Source organism: Podarcis melisellensis (assembly GCF_964234715.1).
Source record: "Podarcis melisellensis genome assembly, chromosome: 1".
Classification (NCBI taxonomy): domain Eukaryota; kingdom Metazoa; phylum Chordata; class Lepidosauria; order Squamata; family Lacertidae; genus Podarcis; species Podarcis melisellensis.
This window is the reverse complement of record NC_138528.1, coordinates 116104206-116129618: the sequence shown is the minus strand read 5'-3', so window position 1 is coordinate 116129618 and position 25413 is coordinate 116104206. Positions and strand designations below refer to the sequence as shown.

Here is a 25413-nt window from a genome sequence, read left to right as displayed (position 1 = left end):
GGTCTTCAGTCTCTGGTGACCTAATGGGGGTGGGGGGTGGGGAAGAGATTCCTTTGGCTTTAATCAAAGGCGTGCTTTCAATGTTATTTTTATTTGCTGGCTGTATGTAAGGATGACTTCACTCAAAGCTGAGCCGATAAATCAAGAAATTTGAGAGAAATACAGTATCAATCCATAGATATAGAAGGAATTATTTTCAGTAGATTGATGGCACTGGGAGGAAATGCTGACATCCCCTCTTGCTCTACCCACACAGCTGCAACATGCTGTAGGAAAATTAATTTATTATTATTATTATTATTATTATTATTATTATTATTATTATTTACTATTTATACCCTGCCCATCTGGCTGGGCCTCCCCAGCCACTCTGGGTGGCTTCCAACAAAACACTAAAATACAATAACCTATTAAACATTAAAAGCTTCCCTAAACAGGGCTGCCTTCAGATGTCTTCTAAAAGTTTGGTAGTTATTTTTCTGTTTGATATCTGGTGGGAGGGCGTTCCACAGGGCGGGTGCCACTACCGAGAAGGCTCTCTGCCTGGTTCCATGTATTTCAGCTAACTCAGGATTCCAGCTAACTCTCCATCCAGTCTGTAATAAAATCTGCCCTCATTCCCTTATGGGGGACACAAGAGCCCTTATAGAGTCCTTTGTAGGTTCTCCACCGGTAGGAGAAAATAACAGAGGCCAACCAGAGAATATTGAGAAGCAAAGCGGCTAGTAAGCCTGATCTTTATTGAACTGTTGCAACAGGGTGCTCCCTCACACGCAGGAAAGGAGGAGGACCCAGAACAAAGGTGTGCCTGCCCTTATATAGACATTTTAAATTGCCTTCCCTGGAACTGAAGACCACCCCTCCATACATCATACCTACATCACAGAAAAGGTGGTCTACAACAGAAATTTGAATGTTGTTGTTTTTCCTTTCTGTCAGGTTATCTGATAATGCCTTATCTGATTGCCTTTCCTGGTAGTCTGGCCATTCCTTTGAGATGGTGATTTCCCAATTCCTGAGGCAATGGGAAGGTTCCCTCACCCCCTCCCTCCTTGCAGAGAAAACATTTGGTCAGTTGGGATTCAAAATGGTTTCAGGACGGTCTTCCTGTGCTGCTCCAGACATGTGGTCCACATATCCATATACGCACCTTTATGAACATTTATATATATATGAACACACATATATATAAGACTTTAATTTTTTTATTTCAAGTTGCAGCACACCCACAGAAGCAGGTCAATGGTTGGATATGTGGCTAAATATCTACAGTGGTACCTTGGTTCTCAAACTTAATCTGTTCCAGAAGTCCGTTCCAAAACCAAGGTGTGCTTTCCCATAGAAAGTAATGCAAAACAGATTAATCCGTTCCAGACTTTTAAAAACAACCCTAAATCAGCAATTTAACATGAATTTTACTATCTAACGAGACCATTGATCCATAAAATGAAAGCAATAATCAATGTACTGTACTATAAAACAAATAAGACAGTATTGTAGATGATAAAAATTAAAATGATTTTTTTTCTTACCTGCACTGATAATAGTCATTGTTTGGATGGGTGGCTTTTATCCATTTCCACAGTAACATAATCAATCAATCATTAGCTGAACTGGGTTCCACACAGTCACAAAAACAAATTAACCGAAAAAGCAAAAAAACAACAACGCAAAATAAATAGAAAAAACGAAAGTGCCAAACTTAATCCATTCTGGAAGTCCATATGACTTTCGAAATGTTCGAAAACAAGGCACAGCTTCTGATTGGTGCAGGTGCCCTGGAAACAATAGCCGACAGCCGCATCAGACATTTGGCTTCCGAAAAACGTTCGAAAACCAGAACACTTATTTCTGGGTTTTCGGCATTTGTCTTACATTGTGCACACTTAGAACAGTGCAAGGGGGCACTAAGGTTAAAGGCACATTGCACAAAGTGCCTCTGAAAAAATATTGGAAGAGCCGATTGCTGGTACTTCTCTTATTTTGAATCTGCCTCAAGGCTACACTCACAGAGGGCCCAGCAGGATCCTGATCTTTAATTCTTCCAGCTGGGGAATCAGGGGTGCCAGCTTAAATAAAATATTGGGTGGGGCAGGTAAGTCCCACCCTGCATAATCGATCACAAGACGTGGCACATGCATGCTGTTTGAATGGCAATGCTCATCAACTTTGGGGGCACCCAGCCCCCTCAAATATTTTATTCGGGGGGCTGAAGGGACATTGGCCCCTAGCAGTGGCATAGCGTGGGGGTGCAGGGGGGGCCGGCCGCACTGGGCGCAACATCTGGGGGTTAGGGTTAGGGGGCACAAATCCACAGGTTAGGGGGCGCAAATCCACAGGTTAGGGGGCGCAAATTACTTGCCTTGCCCCAGGTGCTGACAACCCACGCTACGCCACTGGCCCCTAGGAGTTGGTCTCTATGTGGGGAATGCACCCCAGACAGGAACATAAAGAAGGGAAAATCTTCTCTTTCAAGTAAGATGACTGTGTATTATTATTATTATTATTATTAGTAGTAGTAGTAGTAGTAGTAGTAGTATACCGCCTTTCAACCGTACATCTCAGGGTGGTTCACAACTGTCAGGGAACTGCCATCGGCTCAGAGGCGAGAGATGGAAGGGCAGTTGTGTTATAGGGAGCCTCGGAAAATCTTGTGAAGCAGTTTCTCTTCTGGCGAGGAGGAAAGCCCCTCCTCCAGTGGAGAAGAGGTGCACGGACCAGAGGATGCTAGGGAGAGCCTTAACACTGAGCCTGAGCAAGGCGGAGAGGCAGGAAGTGCGCCTTTGCCAGCGCCCATTCTGCGCAGTAGTCTTTGGCGCAGGGAGGGGCGGAAAAGGCTGGGGGTGACGAAACATTTATGCTGGGGGAGGTACAAAAACCGACCACCCCCGGATTCTGCTAGTGATCGAGCCGGACATGAACTTACAACACCCTTCACTGTAAATAGTTTGCACCAAGAATAAAGCTTGTAAAAGACAGGTTGGAGTTTTGCCTGGTTACTCTCGAGCAACCATAACAGCATCTGACAACAGCATTAAAACACCAGATAAGAAAACCATAAAAATTATAAGAACAAAACCAAACCAATAACCCACCCTCCTCCTCCATGTCTCCGCCCTGCTGCATTAAACAACACAAAGTGCATTGCCTAACTCTGGATTGGCTAACTAAACCTTCCTTCCTCTCTTCCTCAGCAAACGGTAGCAGTGTCTCCACGCAAGGGAAACAAAGGTACACAAATTCTCACCCGAATGCCACCCAGAGCTCCTTTGGGAGGATGGGTGGGCTATAATATAGATTGAGTAAATGAATAAAAAATAAGGCCCACTGCTGCTGTTTGTGGTTGAAGATGCATGGTTCCTTTCGCAATGTAGGACCACAGCCTGGCAATGCATAACTAAAGTAGCAGTCACCTGTTGCTGTGATGAACCAGGCAGGCAGGCATAGAGGAGGGTATGAAAAGCAGACCCCAGAGAGTCAAGTTAATGATGGTGGGGTTGCGTGTGTAGATAGGATGGCAGAGGACTAGGCGATGCAAAACAACATGGGTAATGTGAGGGCCAAGTGAGTGGCCTCACGCTGTAGGTCAGGGAGGGGTAGCCTAACACGGTGCACCCCAGATGATGTGTACTTCAACTCCCATCACTCCTCTGCACTAGCCATGCTGACTGAGGCTAAACTAATCAAACACCACCTGGAGATGCCCCTGATGTAGGCACAGCCTTTTCTAGTGGGCTGCCACATATAGCTGGGGTGCCAACTTGAATAAAATGTTGTGGGAGCACAGTTAAGCCCAGCCCCACATAATCAATCACATGATGCAATGTACACTCACCATTTGAATGGGAATGCCCATCAATTTTGTGTGGGCCCGGCCCCCTCAAATATTTTATTGTGGGTGCCAAAGACCCCACAGACCCTAGGAGTTGGTACCTATAAAATCCAGAGTCTATGCCTGTGACTACCTGCCTGCCTGCCTATGAAACTTGTCCTATCCCACAGGTCTAGTTTTTGGACTCTTCAGACAGTCTGGGTGTGACTGGGTCTTGGGTTTTTTGTGGCATCTGGGGCAAGGCAAATGCCCCATGGTCTTTATCTTATTTTTGTTGCTGACTGGATAGCAAGCTTGGTGATGTTTAGGATTGTCCTGTATGCACAATTAACATCACATTCTAGATTTTAGTCACGTTAGGGGAGATTTTATGCACTAACAAATTTAAATAATAAAAACATTAGTTACAGAAAACCCCCCCAAAACAACCAACCACTTGGAAACTGTGTGTTTCTTGATTTACACCGTTATCGTCCCCAGCTCATTTTTCGCTTTGAAAAGCTATGCATTCCATGTTAACAGTCTTGTTACTGAAATATTCAGCATTCATTATTACCCTCATTTGTTACTTGTTATTTAATTCTGTTACCTGTGATTGGGATATTATCCTGTAGTATCAAGTGTGTTATTACACTAGATTGGTAGTTCTGAATGGAGCTGATGTTTAAAATAGCTTTGACTGTTTAGCATACACATTAAACACTAACTTCAGCTTTATCAAACTGCTTCCAGACATGTGATTAACTCTTTAAAGAGCCAAAATAGGCAAACTAGACAAGCAGAAAAATATGAGATCTTCTGAATCTGATTTGTTTTGGTCTAGCGTGCTGTTTTTGAATATTGTTGTTGTTGTTGCTATAGGGAACCGCAAATCTCTATCGATAGAGAATCCTAGTCCGTTTGTGACCTCTTTTTCTTATAGTTTGTGACCTGGGGGTTTGCAGTAGGTTGAGAGACTTTTATAATTCTGCAAACCTCCAGCCTACTTGTATGTTGGACAGCGCCCTTCTGGCAACATAATACAGTCATACCTCGGGATAAATACACTTCAGGATAAGTATTTTCGGGTTGGGTTGCACTCCACGGTGACCTGGGAGTAACGGAGTGGGTTTTGCCGTTCGTGCATGCGCAGACGGTCAAAATGACCTCACACGCATGCGCAGAAGTGGCGAAACACAACCCACACATGCGCTGTCGCATCTTACGTTCTGTTCAGGATGTGAACAGGGCTCCGGAACGGATCCCGTTCGAATCCTGAGGTACCACTGTATGCAAAGTGCTTTACAGTAGTTTTCCCCACCGGGGGGGCCATATTCTCCCCACCCCCGTATATTCCAAGGGGGCCACATGTGAAAATTGCATAAATGGGGGTCCATGTCACACAGGACTAGGGGGCCACAGAGGGAAATGAAAAGTGAAGAAAACAGAGAAGTGACCGAGAAAATAAAACAGAAAAGTGAAGAAAACAGAAAACAGAGAAGTAGAGTGAACAGAGAAATTACCGTGCTTCCCAGTGGATGGAGTGCCACATACACTCTGCGGCTATGTCACTTCTGCTTCCTTCTCCCTTCCACTTCTGAACTCTGTCGCTGTGTGCACCAAACTGTCCGAATCTTGTTTGTCACGGGCAAGGTGTGTGGCTGCAGCAATGTTAGTGTGTGGGGTGCTGTTTCTTTGTGTAAGTATTATTGTGAAAGGAGGTATTCAGGTGCATGAAAGGGTGACTCAGCCCAATGTAGAATTGCCTTAACATAACAGACAGAGGTGATCTTCGATTATCCCTCACAGCAACAGAACCGGATATAAGAAAGCAAGGCCAGCCCACCTGTGAAGAAGCTGCCTCAGCCATCCTGGCCAGGCCTGTGTCCTGGGAATAGCCCTCCTGACAGATGATTTGGACTGGAGCCACAGTGTGGAAAGAAAGGATGAGATTGCCTATGTGGTGCGCCAAGACCCCACTCACACTGCTCCTATGAGGAGATCTGTTTGATTGGGATATTTCCTGTTTGTGGGTGATGTGGTTTGTTTGTATATAAACCTGTGGTCAGTGCTATTTTTCTAGGAAAAGATGTGCCGGAAATCATAACAAACACCTCCCTTGTTCTATTAGAATGGCAATGGTGCCCACCTGAGAGGTGACGGAATGGAGTTTCTGCAAGCTCTGGCTGAAGAAAACCCCACCCTATGGTGATGTTTGGCAGGGTGCTGTCTCCCTCTGTGCCGTTATTTCCATTTTGTTTCCATCAGCCCAAAGAAAAGACTTGCAGTCTGCCTTTTCCCACAACCAGCTGCTGAAGGCACATTTAAGGCATTTCTATTTTTTTACAATTAAAACAGCTCTTTTGCACAGACATGCATTCGCACAAAAGAGCAGTATTAAGAATAAAAAAAGTTTCCCTTGCAGGTTCTGGTCCATTGTCTCCTATGACAGACGGGTGTCAACGGATTCATTTTGTTGTTGCTGATCATGGGTTTGCAGATACATTTGATAAATTCGGTTTAAATGCGAACTAAAGCGAATTTCTCCCATCCCTACTGGTGTGAAGAAGAGCAGCTATTTCCAAAGCCCATCGCATTTTAGAAGACCGCTCTCTCTCTATCTCTTGCATAGCCCGGCGTACAGCCCAAGAGGGCGGAGCGTTGGAAGGGAGCTGGGCGGAGCTATGCAAATAAGCCCTTGGGAACGGAGTTCTGCGCGAAGGTCAGCGCCCGACCGTGCAGGAAGGGCGCTTCCCAGAACGCCGCGCATGCGCCGGCGCTCCTAACGTTTTGCCCCGCGTCTCTCCTCTCCAGCCTGGAGCCTAGAGAGAACGGAAGTGCGTGCGTGTGCGTCCCTCCTCCGCGACGCCGTTTCCGGCGTGTGGGCGCGCGGCTTGATTCGCTCAGTTGGGCTGGCTCGGAGGGCTTCGCTTGGCGCCCGAGGCCGCCGTTGCCGCCGCCGCCGCTTCGGAAATGGCGGGTAAGCGGGTCATGGCGGGAGAGAAAGAGAGGCTGGCCGGCTGCTTGGGTTAGGCCTCCCTGAGGCAAGGCGTGAGCTGGAAGTGGCCCCCGTCCCGTCCAAGTAGCCCCGGGAAGCTGTGCTCTCTGCTGCGCGGGAAAACGGCTGCCGGTTACCCGGGTGGGTTGGTTTCTCCCCCTCTGACTGGGAAAAATGCCTCCGCTTTGGGGCTGCCTCCGAACCCGGCCCTGAAATTCGCGGCCGCCTCGAAGTTCACTCGGGACCCGTTGCCATGGGTGGGTGGGTGGGGGGAACTGCCATGGGGTGCGACGTGGGGTGGGGGGCATCCCCACCCTGTCAGGCACTGACGGCCTGTCAGGAAAGTAAAGGACGAAGCATGGGCACTGCGGTTCGCTTGCGTTTCGACAGGTGGGTCTGGACCCGTTCCTAAAACGGGTCCCCTGTCGCTGTGCCAGAATTAAGCGCCCCTTCCTCCCCCTTGAAAAAAAATAAAATATTTGAAGGGCGGAGATGCGCAGCCCCATGCCTTGCTGTGAGATTGCTTCTGTTCTGAAGTGCTGCAGCCGCCCGACCTCTTGTGCAGCTAGCAGTTTTATTCTAACTTTGGGCACGTCTTTTTTCCCTTTCTGAATCGGCAAGGTGGTTGTACCCATGCTGATTTAAAGATAGAGGCTTTCTATGTACTGCTTGATATTTGGAGCCTTAGGGTAGAATCATAGAATTGTAGAGTTGGAAAAGGACCACGAGTTCAACCCCCTGCAATGCAGGAATTTTTTGCCTACCATGGACTTGAACCCACGACCCTAAGATTAAGAGTCTCATGCTTTACTGACTGAGCTATCCCAGAGGTAGGAATTAAAGGCAAGTTGCATTGGCCAGAAATCAAACCTGGGCCTCCTGCATGGCAGGCAAGAATTCTACCACTGAACCACCAATGTCCTTGGTATGCAATTTTGTCTGTGACTAGCTCAAAAATATTATTATTGTGTTAAGTGCATGGGTTAATATGCAACTAAATCATACTCTGAATAGGTCGGCTAAATTGGTGGACTTAGGTTAGTTAAGTCCACTTATCTAGTATGACTAACACTACGTATCACCCACAGAACATAATATTTCTGGGGCAGATTGCCATGATCATTTGAAATTACTGAGATGGACATCATTTGCATGCTTAATAGTAAACCCAGTTGAACACAGTGAGTGGGATTCACCTAACCTGTGAATTAGGTGAAGCCCAGTGGAAGCCCCACACAAGACTTCTGCTTGCCCAACGAAGCTTTTCCCCCCAGCCCCCCTCCAAAATTGGCTTGGGGTGAACCTGGAGAACACCCCCCCAAAAAAACAGCGCATAGGGGAACAGAGGGAAGATTGTTCCATCTGGCAAGCTGCAATTCTTGCCCAGATGGACCGGTTGGTTGAGTTCCCCTCAGCAGGATTTAATTTTAAGTAAACATGTACAGTCATACCTTGGGTTGAATATGCTTCATGTTGAGCGCATTCGAGTTGCGCTCTGCGGCAACCCGGAAGTAACGGAGTGCGTTACTTCTGGGTTTCGCCGCATGCGCAGACACTCAAAATAACATCATGCGCAGAAGCGGCGAAAAGCAACGTGCACGTGCGCAGACATGCCATCGCTAGTTACGTTTGCTTCTGGATTCGAACGGGGCTCCAGAACGGATCCCGTTCGCATCCCAAGGTACCACTGCATCATGTTTGGCTGCCTAGTTTACTTGGAAGTGAGTCCCATTGAAGTTGATGGGACTTGCTTTTGAATAGACATGTATAAGATTAGTCTGTTTATAAATTAAGTATATATTTTACAGTGAAATACTCTAAATTGCAGTGCAGGTGGGCAACCTTCAGTTTAGGTGCCCTCCATCACTTTCTGAAGGTGCCCCTTTCTTCCATCCCACCTGAGTTCCTTCCTTCCTATTCATTTCCTCCTTGTTTTTGAAGTCTTTCCCCCATTTATAGTTTCAGAACAATTGGAGGGGGCAGGTTTGTTGTTGTTTTAAAAAATAAACACTTTTCCTGGTTGCATAGCTAAAATAAGTCCCCCACCCCAGCTGCCTGAGAATAAATTGGTTGGTTTTTCCTTAGTGTGTGTGTATGTATACGACACACTGAAAGTTATAAAGGAATTCCTTTTACTTGCTTTTCAGAACAGTAGTTGTACTGATCTGATGTACTAAAATAAATTTCTGTGTGTACTTATGAATAACCCCATTAAACCCGTTGCAGTTTACTTCTATGTAAATTAGGATTGGGAATTCTAATCTGAGGTATCATGAAAATTGAAGCAAGGCACTATTTCTTCTGAATTAGTTAATCCAGAACACTTTTGTTTCTGACACTGCCTATGTTTGTCTTTGCGGACTGCCAGCAGCAGCCTCCCAACAGATTACCGTATTTTTCGCACCATAGGACGCACCGGACAATAGGACGCACCTTGTTTTAGAGGGGGGAGAACAAGGGAAAAAAATTCTTCCTCTCTCTGCCCAGCACCCCTTCAGCGAAGCGGCAGGAGGCGCTGCGCAGAGAGTGGGAGAATTTTCCCTCTCTTGTTTTCCCGCTCTAAAACAAGGTGCCCTTTAAGGTGCGTTCAGGCGGCTACATTGGAAGCCTGGAGAGCGAGAGGGGTCGGTGCACACCGACCCCTCTCACTCTCCAGGCTTCAGGTTCCTTTCAACCTGCACTTTGGGGCTGGTGGGGGGAAGCCCACCACCAGCCCCAAAGAGCAGGTCAGGGAGCAGCGGAGAGGCGCAGCGGAGAGGCTGCTGCCATAGCCGCGCATCACCTCTCCAGCCGGGAGAGAGTAAGCCGGGCTTCTTTAGCCCCACGCGCGCTCTCCCGGCTGGAGAGGTGACGCGCGGCTATGGAGGCTCCTGCCATAGCCGCGCGTCACCTCTACAGCCGGGAGAGGGTAGTGGGGCTATGGCGTCTTCGCTCCATAGGACGCACACACATTTCCCCTTCATTTTTGACAGGGAAAAAGTGCGTCCTATAGAGCGAAAAATACGGTAATCCTGAGGGAATGAGGAATATCCCAATCTTGCTCTAAAACATAGCTAACCAACCTGGGGCATGCATGCAGTCATGAAGGTCCTGGACTTAGTTTGTCTCCTAGGCCTGGCTATGGCATATTAGATTCCTATACTGTTCTGGCTTCTCTCTAGCTCATTAGGCTAGTGTCAAAACCACATCAGGTCATATGGGTGGAGGTTGGGAAGAAATGTGTGTACTGCAATATGTAATTGCAGTTGTATTGGAATGGTGCTCTGACATGTTGGACATGGTACATTTGTTGAAATGTTGGGCTGCTATTGCGCTAACCTTTGATCTGCTGTTGTATCCAGATTTTGAAAGCACTTAACACGCCCTTAGTGTGTTAATTATTTGAAGGTGTCTCCACACAGTAAACTAGACCACTTCCCTAAAATTAAGGATGCAGGCTTTTTTTTTTTTTTGAAGGGTGGGGGTTAAGAGCATGTGAGTGTTTTTTCTGAAACAGCAATATGCTAAATTTTAAAATCTAGGTTGCCAGAAAAAGATTCTTATTAGCTTGACTGCCATCTTGCAAGGTGGTCAAACAATTTTCATGTTTTTGTTTACTGTGTACCATCTTATCAAACTTATCAAGTTTATTTCCCCCCCTAACCATCTTCACAAGGTTTATTGTGAAGTGTTTTTTTTTAACATCTGTTCATAATTATGACAATTTTAACAGATTCTTAAAATTCAAAGCTTGAAAGTTGAGGGTGTTTTATCTCCATGTTGAATTTGTGTAATGTAATAAATTGCTGTTTCCTAAGTTAAATGAGAGTGTGAATGCCATTTTTGGTAAAATGAGTTGGGGAGAGATGTTGCCCTCAATGGAAAGCAAGCAACTGCCATCATCTAACTTATAAGAACAGCATGTGTCCTATCTTTTATGTTCTTGGGGAGCATGCTAGGTAGGAGGACACAGAGAGTTAAAGAAGTGCTGGTCTACAGGCCATAGGTTGGCTGCATTTTTTTTTTGCCCAAGGAGATGGAATTTGGGAAAGAGGACTTGAGAAAGGGGCTCATGTGGTATATAGTCCCCAGGTCACAGTGGTCAGGAAGATGGAACATTAGAGAGGGTGTCATGGTAACAGATGCTAGGCAATGGTTGTTAGGAGGGAGGAGAGGGTGTTGGGAAAAGGCAGATATTAAGAACATTGTTCGTTTATTCTAGTGTTTGTCTGGGTCGTTTGATCTGCATCCCAGATCCCTGTTCACTTTCTATCCTTGGCTTCACTGGTCATACTTACAAGGCCTCAGTCAACCTCTTTTTACATTGCTCTGCATGTAAATAGCAATTGATCCTGTCAGTTCTTTGAGGAGATACCTGCAATGCAAAGATCTGCAGATTTTGTCAAGAGTTGATACATGATTGTGTGAGACATGTAATTGAGCAAGGACTTGCAAAGGTGCAAGATTCCAGAGAATCAAGTTTGAAGAGAATGTGCATTGATATATAATTCAAAAGTTTAATTGTTATGAACAGGTGAAAACAAATGTGTGGTGTGTTATGATACTTCCTACTCTGACTACAAACACAAGGGAAAAATGAGTTAGTTAAAAGAAGCATCCAGATGTTTTACTAACTGCTTTCCAGTTCCAGGAGGAGCATGGGGAGTGTTCACGTACTGCAGTCAACACACGAAAGTGTCGCCACACACAGTTTGGAAAGCTCCAAGCTAAATAATGTATGGGAATGGCATGTACGGTATTGATAGAAGAATGCTCATCTTTGCTTATCCCTGCCAGTAACATAAGTGATAAATCAACCTTCTTTAAAAAACATGGTTGCTACTTGGGGACACAGTAATATATGTGGCAAATGGAAGAGACGATTTTGATACAACTTCATACCTTATTGTTCCAGCTAAGAGAGTTATCCACAGCCAAAACTCTAGATGACTACCTTAAACTTTATGATCTTGCTAGAATGCCTGTACGCAAACTCACAGATGCTTGGCGCCTTCCTCTAGTATACCCTACTACACTGAAGATTCATAACGATGTCAGGGTTCATTCTGGTCTTCAAAATGCTTGGTATTGATTATGTCACTGCTTTAATATTGTACCTAATAGCCTGTTTATGTAATATTATTATTACTATTATTCCGCAACCCATATAAAAAATTGTAAAACATCAGACATTAACAGTTTCCTGATACAGGGCTGCCTTCAGATGTCTTGTAAAAGTCAGATATTTCCTTGACATCTGATGGGAGGACGTTCCACAGGCGGGTGCCACTACCAAGAAGGCCCTCTGCCTGGTTCAAGGGCCAAGACCATTTAAGGCTTTAAAGGTCAGCACCAATACTTTGAATTACTGAGAGCCAATGTACGTCTTTCAGGACCAGCATTATACAGTCTCGCCGGCCACTCCCAGTCTAGCTGCTGCATTTATGAATTTTGCTTGGAGCAGAAGAAATCTTGGAGAGTGGTGACAACAGTGAACCTGCTGGTCAGCTGAGCAGAATTATAAATATTGCTCAAAATTTTGAGTGGAGATAAGAAGCTGACTCCCAAGCATATTAAACTTCCTCCACACTACCAAGCAACAAGAAGTTAGTGGAACATTACTGAAATAACTGAAAAGAGTTTGCTGTCAGAGCATGGTGATACAGCATATACAGATTTCTGTCAATCCAGGTCTTGAAGACTTGGGACGGACACTTGAAAATGGAGAACTGAAACATGTGTTGATGCTTCTCTGTATCCTACAGAGTTTTTTTGTAGATAGAAGAAAGGATGTGCAACATGTCAGTGCAAGTGTAAAAACAACAAAATGGTGTTTACTGGGGTCCCCAACCTGCGGCCCACAGAGGCCATTTAAGCAGCCCACGAACCGCCCCAGAAACTAGCCGCCCATTTGGTGAGTCCCCCTGTGCTGCACTAAACCAGCACGGCGTGGGGACTCTCTTCCACGGCTCAGGAAATTGCTTCTGCACATGCCCAGACTCCAGAAATCACATCTGTGCATGTTCATGGCACCGGAAATTGTTTCTGCGCTTGCCCAGACGCCAAAAATTGCTTCTGCGCAGGTGTGATTTTCGGTGTCTGGGCATGCACAGAGGCGATTTCCGGCACCGCGGACATGTGCAGATGCAATTTCTGGCGTCATGCTGTGCCGGCCCGGCAAGCCTTGCCAACCCTTGGTGTTTACCATGAACTGAAAATGTAACCCTAAGCAGCATGCAGAGGTTAACAGATCAGTGGACTGAACTTCAACTTCCGAGCTCTGCGGTGTGGTCACTGATCATATTTTTATATGTACCAAATGTTGTTATGGACAATGACAAACAATAATAAAAATTTTTTTGCTTGGAATTGGTATCATGGCTAATTTGATAATTCCCTTTCTGGAACTTCATTTCACGTAGTGGTATCTTATGTACCGGTGCCTTGACAGTCCACCTGGCTCATTTGTAGACCAAAAATGGTAGGCACACTCTCCTTTAACCCATGACAAAGCATTTCCTCCCCGGAGACCACTTGACAATTCCTGAGGGTCTTGGAGGACCACTTTATGATTTCTCTGTCTGTTGTAATGCACTGTTAGAGGCTATATGTGGTTCCCTTATTATTGGCCCCTTACTTAACACTGTAGTAGTGCTAAATGTAACAAACATTTTTATTATGTGTTCCTCAGCCAAGTTCTGACTTAAACCATATTTATAATTCCACTTATTTTTTTCTGTGGCATTAATGAAATAATTTTAGCAAAACCATTGGGGGGGGGAAACAAAACTCAAGACAGCTAGATTTATTTATTTATTTATTTTGAAACCCCATTTGGCAGTAGCGTTTTATTTGCCACTGAAAATGCCCTCTTCCCGTGTGGGAGAAAAATAACACTGCAGGGTTGTGCAGGAGATCTGTGACTGTTTTGTCTGAACCAATATAAATCTCAAACATGCAAGATCTTCCGTGTTAATGGATGTCATGGCAGGGCTAGGAGATGTGAACGAAATCTTGCTGTCTGAGGCACAGGATGAAAGAGGTCACATTTTTGTCTTGCAAATAAGCAGCATTCCACGGTTCTGCATGGCATGGCAAGTGTGGCATTGCCCTCTGGCAAAGGGCAATATGCTTAAAGTATTAGCCTAGCTCAATCAATAGAGCATGAGACTCTTAATCTCAGGGTCATGGGTCGAGCTCCACTTTGGACAGTGAGATTCATGGATTGCAGGGGGATGAACCAAATGGCCCTCGTCCCTTTCAACTCTACAATTCTATGATACTAGCCCACATGCCCCATGCATGCTTACATTGAGAGCCAATGTGTAAAGCACCTTTGCTTGATCGCCTGGGAATAATTTTTACTTGCATCAGGCAAGTAACTATTTGCCTGAATTCTAAAAGTACTGAGAACCTACAGCAGGATCTTGTGGGCCTCTTACATAGCATCTCAGGCTTACAGCTTTCCTTGTTTTGTATTAACACAACAACTCATGCTTCAAAGCACTACCTAATTCCCGTTTATTTCTCTACAGTTTTATGTTGGATAAGCCAAAATGATAACGTTATTTGAAAATGGTTTGAATTGCGGTGAGAACTTATTTAAATGTGTTTTCCTAGGGCTTTCTGCTATGGAAAAGAAATTGGCCGAGTATAAGTGTAATACAAATGAAGCAATTCACCTAAAATTAGGTAAGGTTTTGAAATTATAGCTTTGATCCTTAAGCTTGGCAATGTTTTAGGTGTTGCTTTGAGCCTCCATTTTGGAGGCTCCATTTTAGAGTTAGCAGAGCAACAGAGAACTTAGTTTGTTCACTCTTCTGTTCCTGTGTATGGGTGCATCACTGCCTAATTACTATTGCAGAAAGGAGTGAACAGAAACAACATTGATGGCATTTCACAGCGCACACTTTCCATCCTCACAACTAGCCATGTACTGAATATGTCTGAAAATTGTCTGATTGAAATTATCATGGCCTCTATCAGCACTGAACTCATGAAAGGGAGAGGCAGGTGTGGTTCATCAAATAGTGTGTTAGACCCAGCTTTAAATATCTGTTCAACTTTGAATTAGCTGGTCTTGGGGCAAGGACGTTTCCCGCTCCTCATCTGTTAAATGTTAAGTGTGTGCTGCTTGCAGAGTGGAGGACAGCATAAACCAATAACGTAATTGTCACCAAATTGCAACCTGCAGGTTACAGTCAAATTGTTTACATTGGGGGAAAACAACAACTATTGTGCGGCAATTTGCTAACATCAGTCTCCTACATCTAGGAATTGACAAAGAGTACCACACGTTAAGGCTGTTGTTAGCTATGCATTGAATTGATTTTTGTCTGGGTTTTGAATTTCACTGACAGGCTTAAACAGAGTGTAGAGAATATTCACTTTTTTATTCTTATTTATTTAAAAAATATAACTAGGCCACCTTTGGACACGTTCTGTGAAGCAGCCCTAAAATTTAATGACAAATCAAGAAATGTTAAGGAAGCATGCATTCACCTTCTCTAGGGAATTCTGGAAAAACAGCTCCCCCCCCCCCAAGTTCTGAAGAAAAGAATCCACACTTCCATCCACCAGCTAAATTAACATAAGATAGTTTTTATAATGGGATAATATTTATATTTAATGTTTAGAAAGTAAAACTATGGGATATTTTAAGTGTAGAAGGCCTGACCCCGGTAGACCTTTGAAGCAGAAGAAGGCAAGGAAGTATTAACTGGTTTGGACTTCTGTGAATTAAGTAAAACATGTTGGCAAAGCTTATAATCAGTCCTTTTTCTCATCAGTCCGTTTTCAGGAGGATTTGGAAGATGACAATACAACATTTCATCCAGAGTTCAGCCACCAAGTTTTTGGGGATGAGTAAGTGATGCAAGAAAGTGTCAGAAATAAGTTAAGAAGTTGATATTCATATTACATATTTGTACTAGTGCAGCTATTCTAGTGAGCATTTTTGTATGGCCCTATAATTTTCTGTAGTTGCAAGGTTGCAAGCCCTACCCGCTAGGGCTGGGCGATATATGGTTTTCAACATCATGATATTTCACCCGCTAAACATCATGATATACTGATATATCACGATGTCTGAAATAAGGATGGAGCTATGTAGAGGCATTGGCTGGCTTCATGGTTTTTTGCCGTATAATGATTCCTGCATAGCACATACACAAAAACATAATGATTCACGATATATCGCCAGGTCAAAAATTATGAAACTGATAACACAATGTGGACTTCAAACTGGTTTTGGACGATATATCAATATATCACCCAACCTTAGCTGACACTGACAAAAATAACACAAACTCTGCCAATGCTACAAAGTATATCCAGTCATATCTTGGGTTACAGACGCCTCAGGTTGCGTGATTTGGGGTTGCGCACCGTGCCGAACCCGGAAGTACCAGAGCGGGTTACTTCTGGGTTTTGGCACTTGCGCATGTTCAGAAGTGCTAAATCGCACTATGCGCAGAAGCGTCAAATCACATGGTGCTGCGGGTTGCGAACGTGCTTCCCACATGGATCACGTTTGCAACCCGAGCGTCCACTGTAAATGTAGCCATACATGTGTAAGGTGAAATACCTGCTGTACCTATCACTGACAAACTTGTAAATTGGGCAGATTTGTTTCATGAGACACATTTAGAGAAATGACTAGCGGTATGTTTGGGTGAATTGAAGGAATTTTTAAAGGCAACACTGAAGGCTCTGTTGTGGTAAATCCTTCAAAAATTTTAACAGTAATGACATCTATCTGTATGGGAGAAGTTAATTTTCTTGGTGGAGTTGATTAGCATTCAGCTATAACCTAATTTTTCTTTCTCCTGCAGTGAGGTTGCCTTTGGTTACAAGGGACTGAAGATTCTTTTGTACTACATTGCTGGTAACTTGTCAACACTGTTTCGCATTGATTATACATCCAAAGTTAATGAGAACTTTGACTGTGTGGAGGTAAAGTCAAACGTTCAGATGTCACCTTAGATAAATAAGTTTGCCATTGTAGCTGAACCCTTCATTTTACTCTTCTCAAGCTTTTTACGACCTCACGCTTGTTCCCAAAATCCTGCACCATTGCACTTATCACTTAAATCAGTGGAAATTATACAGATGGTGGTTTTGATCATTCAGATCCCCCCTTTTTTACATAATTCTATTGTATTTTTCCATTTCAACAACACTCAAAGCAGTATCCAACTTTGTTAAATGGCAATCCTTTCTCACAGAACCAACGGTAGTTTTCTTATCCAAAAGGAAAACTTCTCTTCCTTCAAATTGCTGCTCTTAAGATCTGCTTCTTGGCCAAAGCCTTTTCTGCATTGTTTAAAGCTCATCATACAAATTAATCCACTCTGTCTGTCTCCTTGTGTTCATAAGCACTCCAGGTTGTGGATTGGAACACTACGTCACTTTTGTGTTCTGTGTAAAGCAGGCATACGCAAACTCGGCCTTCCAGATGTTTTGGGACTACAACTCCCATCATCCCTGACCACTGGTCCTGTTAGCTAGGGATGATGGGAGTTGTAGTCCCAAAACATCTGGAGGGCCGAGTTTGCCTATGCCTGGTGTAAAGCCTAAATAAATTTCAGGAAGAGTGATATAGCAGCACCCAAGTGACTAAACATCTTTAAAGTACTTGGAATGAACACCAGTTCCTTAAAACATATATAAAAACATTTGGAATAAATTTGCAGTTCGAGTATATTTTTGCCGCTTTTAAGAGTAGCGTTGAAAATCCAGTTTGGTACACACTGAGGGAAAACAATAGCACCGCATAAAAACAGGTTTGTTTCTCCTTAAGATGTGATCTGTACAGAAATTTATCAGTGTGAGTGGTTCATTAATTAGGAGCAACAACTGTTAAAAAACATAAGCCTCGTGCAGTACAGAAGCGTTGTTTACTCATTTAAAACTGAAGGAGTCTTAATTTGCAAATATGCTGCAGAGTTTTTATTTTTATATTTTAAAGACAAACTCACCAGAGGCCGCAATTCATAAATTGCCACAGGAGTTGGTCACCCGTTGATTCTAGCTAAAGCAGATGGCTGTTTCAGAGAAATGTACCTCCTCAAAATCACAGAGAAATGTACTCCCTGAAAATCACAGTTGTTGTGACTAATTATCTGCGGCACCAGTATCATTACATCCCTTCATACAGAATCTCATTATTTATGAGTGAAATGGTTGTAACAACTCTGTAAGTTAAGTTGGTATCATTATCCCTCATATTGCAGGCTGGAGGGAGGGTCTGGGTCTAATGGAAAGATTAGGGACCATTAGGTCCAGTTGTGACCGACTCTGGGGTTGCGGCGCTCATCTCGCTTTATTGGCCGAAGGAGCCAGCGTACAGCTTCTGGGTCATGTGGCCAGCATGACTAAGCCACTCCTGGCGAACCAGAGCAGCGCACGGAAACGCTGTTTACCCCGCTGGGAAGGTACCTATTTATCTACTTGCACTTTGATGTGCTTTCGAACTGCTAGGTTGGTAGGAGCAGGGACCGAGAAACGGGAGCTCACACCGTTGTGGGGATTTGAACTGCCGACCTTCTGATCAGCAAGTCCTAGGCTCTGTGGTTTAACCCACAGTGCCACCCGTGTGTGTGTGTGTGTGTGTATATATATATTCCCAAGTTGAGCTGTATCCAAAGCAGAGGTTCTGAAGAGGCACCTGAGGCAGCCTTTACTCAAATTTGGCCCTGCTTCTTGGAAAGGCATTTGACGTGCTTTCGAACTGCTAGGTTGGCAGGAGCAGGGACTGGGCAACGGGAGCTCAACCCGTCGCAGGGATTCGAACCGCTGACCTTCTGATTGGCAAGTCCTAGGCTCTGTGGTTTAACCCACAGCGCCATCTGCGTCTGCGTGGAGGGAGGGTCTGATGGAAAGCAGCACACAAAAGGCCTAGTAAGTTCTCAGCAGAGGCAAGGTTCAGTTCAGAGACTTCCTCGTTCACAACTCAGTCTGATACTGCACAATCACCAGTCATCAACATTATACTCACATTCCCAAAGAGGCCTTTCTTACTACCCACTGAGTCACCTCCCTCTCTCCTCCTCCCACTGAAATATGGTTTGAAGCAAGCATTCTGTTGTAACCAATAGCCTGGATTTCAGTGTGTGGTGCTCACAGCAACTTCTCTGGTTTTTAAGTGTGGCCACAGGCTCAAAAAGGTTTGGCAACCCTTGCACTACACCATCTCTCAACTAGCTTTCAGCTTGACTTTTAACCCAGACTTTTTGATTCTCCATTGTGTTTTTTTAAAACTCTTTTTCAGAGATTGGCTTTCTGGACTAGCATTTCTGTGATTGGTTACTCAAAGCTGGTCTTAACTAAATGTATAGCGGGGGTGCTCAAATAACATCACTGTTGTGAATTCCTGCATAAGGTGATCTGCTCAACACATTGTGGACTAATTCTCAGTTTGAATTTGCTAGATTCTCCAAATGTTGCAGTGAAATTCTCATCAGTTTAAATGCATTTACTCTGATGAGAACTTCATGGAGAAGCGTGAAAACTAGCAAATTCAAACTGAGCATTAACATGAGTTTTGAAATTTATTTATTTTTTTGGGAAAAGTTACTAATTAATGTGACCATTAACAGGTAAAAAAAATGTGAAACTGACACTGATTAGAAAGCGACTAATTCATTCATCCCTAATGTATACTTTCTGGAATTGCTTTGCAAAGGCACCTCTTCAGTATATACATCTGAAGCATTGTGTAGTTCTTCACAAAACTGCACAAAGAGAAGTAACATCTGCCACCCTGGTCTCCATCAAGAAGTTGGCTGTTTTCATGGGGCATAGACATAGCAGTTGTATGAGTGCAAAATTTGGTGTATTTTTTATTTGTGTTTAAATTATTTGGTGAAGTTCCTTCTGTGCAGCCATGTCCCGCATTTACCATTCTAGTTACGCTAAATGTCCTAATTCTAAAGTTTTAGATCCCTAAATCATCTCAAGTGTCTGCCTGAATGTAAGGCTTCCTGTTCGGCAGAATGAATACTTGCACATGTCAAGTGGAATGTCGTGGGGAAAGGGGCGTTCTTACATTCTATGATGTATCTGATACAGATTATCCCTCCCCATCTTCTGCATTTGGCCTCACTGAATTAAACACAATTGTGGTATATTAAGGCACATGTATTGAGGACGTGTATTGGGGGAAGGGGCAGCAAAGCCACATTAAGGGGCAGGTGTTAGGAGCTAGCTGCCTTGCACACCACATTAATAAACACAAACAAGGCTATTCACCAGGTTTAGCAGTACACTTCCCTCATCAGACTTCCATCCTGTTTCAAAATCGAACCGTTCAGCAAGAGGTTGGTAAAGTAGTTTACTGCATAAAAAATGTCAGCCCTATATATTTTTGAGGCTTATTCTTTTTTTCCTTACAGCTTCTTTTCCGGGGTATACCCAAACTCGTTGTTTTACTTAATGATGCCTATTCCAAGCATAAATCCCAATGAGTTCAATAGGACTTCCTACCAAATTAGTGTCTTTAGCAGTGATGGAGAACCTGTGATCCTCCAGATGCGGTTCAGTGATCTGGAGTGGTGGGAATTGGGAGTCCCTAGAACATCTGGAAGACCCCATGTTCCACACTCGTGGTTATGGCCTGAATGTGTTAATATCAGCAGGTTCAGTAATACAGCACATCTCCGATTTAAGATTTTTTTAGATAGACGTTATAACGCCACACAGTTGTTTACCAAGGCCGTATGCATTGCAGAATAACCCTCATCTTGACCACTGTTCTTGCTTTCCAATAGGAGCAGGCCGTATAGCTGCGTGTGTATTTACTGCTGCATTTCTTGTTTTTAAATCTAGCCAGTCCACAATCTTAGAAATCTGAAACGTATACATATTGGCGGGACAGGCCAAATGTAAAGAAATGTGGTGTGGACTATCATCTTTCTCCCACCACCACCACTTTACCATCTTTAATTGTTCTTTAACACATCTTTGTATACAGTTTTTCTTTCTACACTTTCTCCTTACCTACGTGTTTTTTTTCTCACTCTCTATTTTAGACTTCTAGGCCCCCTCTTTCTTGCTGTATATTCACACTCCCCCCTCCTCCAAATGCCTTTCCAAGAAGCAGGGCCAAATTTGAGTAAAGGCTGCCTCAGGTGCCTCTTCAGAACCTCTGCTTTGGATACAGCTCAACTTGGGAATATATATATATATATATATATATATATATATATATATATACACACACACACACACACACACACACACACACACACACACGGGTGGCACTGTGGGTTAAACCACAGAGCCTAGGACTTGCTGATCAGAAGGTCGGCAGTTCAAATCCCCACGACAGTGTGAGCTCCCGTTGCTCGGTCCCTGCTCCTGCCAACCTAACAGTTCGAAAGCACATCAAAGTGCAAGTAGATAAATAGGTACCTTCCCAGCGGGATAAACAGCGTTTCCGTGCGCTGCTCTGGTTCGCCAGAATCGGCTTAGTCATGCTGGCCACATGACCCAGAAGCTGTAGGCCGGCTCCCTCAGCCAATAAAGCAAGACGAGTGCCGCAACCCCAGAGTTGGCCACAACTGAACCTAATGGTCAGGGGTCCCTTTACCTTTACATATATAGCTGTGAGGTTATGCAGAGCGCTTATGCTCCACTTCTGTGGTCATTTGAAGGAAGGCCTTGTAAATCAGAGGCTGTAACTTCTAGGTAAACTTGAACCTTTATCATAATTGCCACTTCTTCACCACTGCTTATTGTCTAAAAGGAAGGCTGAGATGTTTTGTGGGAGAATTACATACTAGAATGTGCCAGGAAGAACGGGAACCCTCTTTTCTCTTGAATACTTGGATATCCACTTCCAACTTTCTCTTTGCGTACTCTTGCTTCCAACTGTTGCAAAAGATTTTATACCCCTTCATGAAACAAACTGCCTTTCAGTAGATCGGGAATAGGGAACCTGTAGCCATCAAGATTTTGCTGAACTGTAACTCCATCGTCACCTACAGTTGGTCACGCTGACTGGGTTGATATGAGCAGCATTACTGCTAGGTGGCAACCTGTCTGGGATCAAACGAACTGAGGAAGGGTGGGATATCAATTGAACCAGTAAATAAAATAACATCCTGAATGTCACAGGTACCCAACCCATGCAATAGGGAGTAGCACACAATAAGAAGTCCTTAGCAGTACTTCGGACTAGGAAAAATCTACCCAAAAGGTGTTTCTTTACATTAGGTGCATGATATGATACATAGCATAGTATGTAGTGTGTTATATTTGTAAAATATTGAGAAATAGTAACAAAGGGGTTCTATATGGGGGAATGGGAATTACCTATGACTTTCATCCACCTCTCTTCCCTGTTAAAACACACATTTAAAAAATTGCCATTCTAGCACTCCTGAATAGTTTGTTTTTTAAAAAAGTACTCTTTAGAAACTCATTTGGTATTCCTAATTTAGCCGCAGGCACGCTCTTGCTGCACCTTTACTAAATAAATTTAATATAGGAAAATGTTCTTAATTTTTATTTGAAGGTGTCTAATCAGTAGCACAAGACAAAATCAAGTGTCGTAGAGCTACTGTACAAGCCGCACATAATGGCTCTTTAGGAAGATAAGGCTGATTAAATATGAAAGTTGGTGGCACCAAAGCATTAATAATGGAGTGTGTGTTGACTGAACTCTGCCCATATTCTACATCCCCCCGATATAGCTGATAGTAAAGTATTATTCATTTGCAGGTGCATTGCTTCTGCTTAGGGGGACTCCAGTTGAAAGAACAGGAATTAGTAGTGTGTTGTATTAGCCTTTTGTAGTGTATTTTGTCCTAAGCGTCTTAATTTCCCTGTTTTGAATGCTAAGTAGCAATGGTCTTGGTTCAGAATTAATACTTATCATGCATGTAAACGGTGTGAAAGAGCTGCTTAGTAAGTTAACACAAAGTGTTCTTGTGTCAGCCCTTATGGAAATAGATACAATACAAACATTACAGCTGAACTCACGGCAAACTCCATTAAGTGAAAACCTGGACTCATTGTTGGGAGCCGGGTTTGAATAGAATGTAAGCTCATTTTGTTGAATGTAATGTCAGGCTTTTAGGGGTTGCATTGAGGGGGTTAGGGTTTTGTTAAGTTGAGACCAATTCATTAAGTTTTATTGCCTGGTGAGAAGCGGCAATACGTTATTGTGAAACTTCATCAAATATTCATGGTTAAGGAGAAGTAGTAAATGTATTCAATCAAGTGGTCTTTTGGGGGCCTGAAAGGGATTATGATGTCTGCTCAGCTGATAGTCTGTAACATTCAATTTGGCTGTTTAACAAGGCTAATCTTAATTCAGTTTTGCTTGTAAAACTTCCCCACCCTTTTGGTTAAATTGCATCAAAAAAATTCTTTGGGCAAAAGAAGTTCCTTCTCCCCCCCCCCTTGAGTCTTTAGCGCATAAATTATATTGGCTTGCCACCATGCTCCCAAGACTGTATTTTCCTGACACTTGAGTGTTTGAGCTTTTTCCTTGTATGTGTAAACCAGAATTCAGGCTGGAAAAGAGTTTGTCCTGTTGCTGCCAGTTAGTTTCTTAAATACTCTAATTTGTTTGGGTTGCTTTTGAGCAACCTTGAGGGTGTGGGATTGTATTGCACACGTGTTACTCCGAAAGAGTGATCAAAGACTGTTCACTTAAGAATTCCATATTGAATGGTAGACGTCTGCAAGAAGCAGATACAGTGGGCCTGCCCAGCCGGCATATCAGCAGACCAAAGTTGCATTGACTGCATTTAATAAGTGCACTGTGATGCCTAGTCAGGACTTAGCGGCAGGCAAGAAGGAAGGAACTCTTGAGAGTCAAGAATCTAAACTAGATTCTCCATTTTTCCTTCCTTTTAGCTTATCTAAAGTTAATGAGCTAGTGGCATTGATCATTATTGGGGTGGGGAGTGGTACACTGTCTTAAAATTTCCCTTTTCTTAGACCCTTATGGTAAAAGGCTACCAGCTTCTTTATTACTGTAATGAAATGCCAGTGCTCCAGGTTGTTGTTTTTTAAAAGAAAGGCAGAATCTGAATCTTGTGTTCGTGGAAAAGCTGTTTTCTGAAGTAAAATGCTTCAGTTTAACCTGCTATTAAACTGAAGTATCTTACCATGAGTATATTACCCAAAGCACAATGACTCATCAGGAATGTTGTCTTCCCGACTCAGCAATTAAGTTTACTTAACATGCCCACTTCTTATTCCAGTGCTGATAACATTCAAGATCCTGCTTGACCTTGTATGTTTTAAACTCCTGCCCTGCCTTACCTCAAAAGGAAGGCGACTGAAGAGCAGGCCACAACATTACTGTGTATCTGTGTCCACCCTTGTGCCCATGAGAAACGGTCTGAGGGATCAGGCTGGTTTTTTGCCTCCAATAAGGGACAGGCAGTTTCCCTGAGCACAGCTTAAACCGGGAATGCTCCAGTATAACGTATTACTGGTGGATCCCTTGAAAGAGTAGATTTGAACAATGTGATAACGGACTAGGGCAGGGGTCTGCAACCTTTAAGACAAAAAGAGCCACTTGGTCCCGTTTCCGAAGGAAAAAAAACTGGGAGCCGCCGCAAAACTCGTCATTATAAAAATAACGTTTTTGTCACTTTTTTATTATTTCTTTGTTTGACCCCTCAGAATTACTCCTCCTCATAGAAATAAACGTTAAATTAACAAGTTACCTTTTTTTGTGTGTGTGTTCTTCACTCCCCTTCAAAACAGTGACCAGCGTACATGCCCCTTACAATGTAGCGGGCGGGAAGGTGACGTCGGGACAGAGCGTGACTAACGCACGCACCGCCCCCTTGCGATGTCACAGCCAGTACAGCGCCCGCCACAGTGGGGAGTGTCGGGGCGCACAATGCGCTTCCTCACCTCGCTAGTATCCGCCCCGGAGCCGCGGCAAAGGTGTAAAAGAGCCACATGTGTCTCTGGAGCCGCAGGTTGCAGACCCCTGGACTAGGGGGTGCGTATGAATGCTCTGAGCTTTGTAAACTAAGGGCCACAAGGGGGCACCTAGTGGCAAGGGCCCATGTGTACCATTTTGTTGTGTCTGGGACAAAGACCTGTGCAAAATTTTAGGAAACCACATTGGGTGCTTTAAATAGCGCTTCAACAACCACAGGGCATAAGCACGCCACCCTATGTGAATTCTAGAAATTGTCAATTCCTTATTCTCAGTGCATCTCTCTCTCTCTCTCTCTATCTCCCCACCTCTTGTTTTCAGGCAGATGATGTGGAAAGTAAAATTAGAGAAATTGTTCCACCAGGCTTTAGCACAAGTACAGATGACTTTGTATCTCTGCTGGAAAAAGAGGTCAATTTCAAGCCGTTTGGGACATTGTTACATACATATTCTGTGCATAACGAAGAAGCTGGCGAAGACGTAAAGTATCAAATATACAAGGTAAAATGTGTGTGTTTGGTGGTGGTGGTGGGGAGAAACAGAGCCTTCCGATAGAGCTTTCATGGCAACTTTTAAGTGACCCTCCAATAATTGCTTGTGATATGTAAAACGTTGCTATTTCTCCAAGATCACTTTCAGTGTGCTAATAAAACAGTTTCCCACAGAGGTACTTTATAAGGCTCTGCGATGTGCTCTCTTCCCTTTGGTGAAGAG

At 43.8% G+C, this 25413-nt stretch overlaps 1 protein-coding gene across 1 annotated transcript in view; it reads left to right on the top strand.

The window, feature by feature from the left end:
- Window positions 1–6646: 6646 nt before the first annotated feature.
- HAT1 (histone acetyltransferase 1) overlaps window positions 6647–25413 on the top strand; it is a 29364-nt gene continuing 10597 nt past the window's right edge. The window contains exons 1-5 of the mRNA XM_081894905.1: window positions 6647–6791; window positions 14409–14480; window positions 15578–15653; window positions 16622–16742; window positions 25021–25200. Coding sequence (XP_081751031.1) covers window positions 6785–6791; window positions 14409–14480; window positions 15578–15653; window positions 16622–16742; window positions 25021–25200 — 456 coding nt within the window. The 5' untranslated portion in view covers window positions 6647–6784. The remainder of the gene's footprint in view (window positions 6792–14408; window positions 14481–15577; window positions 15654–16621; window positions 16743–25020; window positions 25201–25413) is intronic.